At 36.8% G+C, this 4,336-nt stretch overlaps 1 protein-coding gene and 1 pseudogene across 2 annotated transcripts in view; both read right to left on the reverse strand.

The window, feature by feature from the left end:
• Window positions 1-440, reverse strand: part of LOC107709985 (layilin-like) — a 9,927-nt gene extending 9,487 nt beyond the window's left edge. For both annotated transcript variants that reach the window (XM_016514658.1, XM_016514657.1), the window contains exon 1: window positions 227-440. In XM_016514658.1, the coding sequence (XP_016370144.1) occupies window positions 227-386 (160 nt within the window). In that variant the 5' untranslated portion in view covers window positions 387-440. The remainder of the gene's footprint in view (window positions 1-226) is intronic.
• A 164-nt stretch (window positions 441-604) lies between these two features.
• LOC107709987 (UPF0722 protein C11orf88 homolog) overlaps window positions 605-4,336 on the reverse strand; it is a 10,289-nt pseudogene continuing 6,557 nt past the window's right edge.

Below are 4,336 nucleotides of genomic sequence, written 5' to 3' on the forward strand. Positions count from 1 at the left end.
AAAAACAGAAAAAAGTTATTGCAAAACCTTTTAAAATTACAACATATTACCATAGAGAACTGTTTCTATATTATAAATATTATTACCAAGAAGGTTGTCAATGCACACGAGACACTACAGTAAAAATGAAAACAACATCTCAAATCTTTTTCAGCTTAGAAAGCGTTTCTTTCTAATATCATATCTATAGTTTAGTATTTTAAAACAGTCGAGTGCAGTAACTTACCGCCCAGAAGCTTTGATGCGCACGCAGAGACGCTGAGTAAAACCAGCACGCGGCCACATTTTCTCATCAAATCCATTTGATCACCTTTTATCAAACTTCCATGGGTCTTTAAAAGTAATTTCACGAAGTCAATGAAAAGCCAGGGGGAAAAAAAGAACATCCAACACCAGGAGAGCTTCGTCCAGTAGAAACCCTATCTATCACCTGTCCCGTTATCCGCTGAAATCTTTGTGAACGTCCAGAATGAGACGCGCGCGCGTGACCGAACGCGCAGACGATCACAACACGTCATCAAATGACAGTAACTAACACGCCATGGGCTTTTATTTGTAGATATTAACAAATCACGTAAAAGATTACAAGTACACAGTGCTCACTGCTGGTCTTTATTTAATATTTCAAGGCAAACCGAGCATTTTTTAGGCATATGATAAACACATATAGCTGCATTATAAGTAAACATCTTTATACATTGCTCTGTTTACTATGCTAAAATTACACATTATGTTCTTTAATATCATCAATATGTTTACTGGAGCTTCTGAACTTCTTTCTGGTCCTCATCCACAGATGCTGAAAGGGTTTTTGGAGCCAATCTACACAGAATACAGAAATTTATTTTATACAAAAGAAAATGCATTTTCTGTTTTGCATTGTTTTAGATGTAACAAACAAGTTCATCTAAGCGTTACTGTATTATGTGTCATGTTTCCACATTTAACTTAATGTTGCTAGAAACCAATCTACCGCACAGGCTAATGAAAGTCTTCCTTCATGCCATTAAGTAAAGGATTTTGCAATGACGCATTTATCAGAAAGGGAATTGTTTTGGATAATAGGACAGGTAATCAATGCAGGTTTGAGCTGTATGTACAGAGCAGAGCAGAAAAGATCAGACAGATTTCAGATCAATATCCAAGCCTCAATATAAGCTTAAGTTGGTTTTCCAATAACCCTTCATCACTGGGTCTGGAAATCAATTATAGTAGGCTAGAAATCCATATAATAATGAAAATGTTAGAAACTGTCAGTAACTTTGCTCTCTTTCCAGCTGACAAACCATTTCCCCCTTACTAGTTTACCTGTTTAAATAATACTTGAGGCCCTATGTGCTTTTCCCTTTTATAATTGGATGTGATTTACAGAAGCAGCATCAGCGGAATAGCTCCCCTTTTGCTGTCCACAGCAGTAAATACTATTAAGCACACAATTACTATTACTTTATTGAATGCAGTAATACATTGCACTGTACCATCACCTTTAATTGTGAAAAGTTTATTGCGCTGGTATCCATAAGTCACAAAAGATACAGTGAAAGATAATTTTCCAGATGAAATTATAATCAGAGTATATTAATCTCTGACAGAAAAGAGAAATAACATATCTTTTTTCCATCAGGTTGCCTTTTCTTGTTTTGTTTCGGTAGGAAATAATCTCTTTCTGTTGAGAATATACATCAAAACTGTATTAATTCTGCATGACATTAAAAACAAGGGACTCAAAATGACATAAAAATGTAAATCAGTTTTTGTTTGTTTTATAGTAAAAATTTAAATTAGATATGCTCACCAAGGCTGATCAAAAGAAATATTTTGATCAGTAAAACAGTAATATTGTTTTACAATAATTTTATTAATAATGTAATACATAACATTCAAATTTTAAATAACTGTTTTCTGTTTTATATAGTAATATATTATCTTTAGTGTCAGATGATTCTCAGAAATCATTGGAAATATTGGTTATCATCTTTCTTCTTTTCTTCTTTTTATTATTAGAAACCTTTTTAACATTATAAAAGTATTTACTGATAGTTTTGATTGATTTAATGCATCCTTAATCTTAAAAAAAGACCCCATATGTTTGAACAGTGAGGTATGTACACTGTAAAAAATATTTTTCGAACTTGTAAATAAAACAAAGATTATTGTGTATGCTTTGAAGAAAATACTACTTCAGTCTTTTTATTTCAAAATTTCACATATAATTTAATGTTACTTGCCGTTTATTTTATTTGTGGAATTTACTCGCAATATCTGAGTGAAAATATTTTCAAAGTATTTAAAAAAAAAGTGTATGTATATAGTATTGACACCTAAACTTGAAAACTATTACCAGTATCATAAAAAAAATTTAGCTCTGTATATTCTACAGCTAAAATTGAGATGCTTAACATCACTCCCAGCCACCAAAATGAATAAACACAACTAAAACATCTGACTTCAGTGCAGCTTGTATTAGGCTTGTAAGGTACTCAGCAGGGGTTGGATAAAGCACCACCACCCCACAATCATCAGGCTGCTCTGCAGGGAGACATCAAAGTCTTGAGGAAGCCCACCCCTCCTTTCCTCTCCTCCTCTATAGGCGAGGATGCCCTAAGAAATGCTGAGGCTCTAGGGAAAAAGTGCTGAGGAAGGGAGAGAGAGCACTCTAATGAATAGGAGAGAAATACAACACTTGGCTGTCTGAGGAACCCTGTCCTGCAGCATCCAAATATGCAATGGCTGTGTTTGCAGAAGACCTGAGATGAGGTTTAGGCTAATACATACAAAATGGAGAAACCTGATGTTTTAAGCTAATGGGACCAAGTACTTCTTTCCAAGTATATTTCTTACCTTAATTCGCTTATCCCTCTGCTTTTTCAGAAGCGCAATAATCTGCTCTCGTTTCTTGGCCTAACACAAAAAAGAAATATGTAAGTAAATGCACATCCAGGGTACACTGCATAAAAAAACAAGGTGCACTGCATAAAGGTTGAATTATAATATTATTATGAAATTAAAACTATTTAAGCAAAAATTATGTTAGAATTACTAAACATCAATGTAATTTTAGTATTATGTATAGTTTTTATTAAAATTCATTATTATTTAATTAGCTATTATTTTCATACTTTCAGTTTTCATTTAAATTTTAGTAATTTTTTGGGGAATTTTGTCATTTGTTTTTGTCATTATTATTATTATTATTATTATATACTATTATTATTTTAATATTACTATTGACCGAGAGAGCTCAATGCATTGCAACTTAAGAAAAAACATGCACAAAGAAAAAGCACCAGCAAATTGTAATGTGGTGTTTTGGGTTATGTTTCTTGTTCATGTTTTCATGTCTTTTATTTTGGAGTTTATCATGGTCCCTGTTTGTGTCATGCTTCCCTTGCCCTCATGTATTCATGCCATTGGTTCTCTTGTTCATTGTGTCATGTTCTGATTGGTTGTCTTAGTCATGTGTCTTGTTTCCCATTGGTTTGTTCTTGTCTTGTGACCCTCTTGTTTTGCTATAAGTAGCCACATGTTCCCATAGTCTTCGTCGTGTATTGATGTTGTAACCTGCTGTCGGTGAGTCTAGTCTGTTAATGCCCGGTCAATTCGGTTATGCCTCGTCAAGTCTGTTCATGCCTCATCAAGTCAAGTCAAGTCTGTGTCTCTAGTCTTGGTTTATCTGGTTCCAGGTGCTGTGGTCTGGCCTCTAGTGCTGCCTCCTCCTTTACAGTCCTCCATCGGGTTGTCACCCAGGGCTCTTCTCGGCGGTCATTCCCCTACCTGCCTTCTCTACAGTTGTGTGCCCTACCCTACTGTCTGGACCGTTCACACCACTCCCTCCTGTTGTGCCTTGTCTAATTTGTCAGTAAACTTCTTCCCCTGCTCATTCTGCATTTGGGTCCTCTCCCACAGTGACCGTGACACACAGAGGCCTGATTCGTGACAGAGCCACACCACCCCCACCGCAAGTAGCTCCCAAAGCGAGGAGGAACACAGCGCCGGGAGCTTCGACGGTTTAGTTGGATAGGTCCTATGGAATTCTGCAGTGAGAGTGGGGTCCAGAATATCCTGAGCGTTGACCCAGGACCTCTCCTCTGGTCCATACCCCTCCCAATCGACAAGGTATTGTAATACCCTGCCCTGGCTTCGGAAATCGAGAAGTTCCCTCCACTCCTTTCGAACCACAAGCAAATTCAAAGCCTGATCACGTCATGTCTGCCAAGCCAGAGTCTGATAACATCATGTCTGCTACCCCAGGGCCTGCTTACATCACGTCTGCCAAGCCAGAGCCTGCTCACATCACTCAAGAGATTATTCACAACATGGCCGCCATTCAAGAGCT

This window comes from Sinocyclocheilus rhinocerous, unplaced genomic scaffold (assembly GCF_001515625.1).
Source record: "Sinocyclocheilus rhinocerous isolate Xijiao unplaced genomic scaffold, SAMN03320098_v1.1 scaffold4403, whole genome shotgun sequence".
NCBI lineage: Eukaryota > Metazoa > Chordata > Actinopteri > Cypriniformes > Cyprinidae > Sinocyclocheilus > Sinocyclocheilus rhinocerous.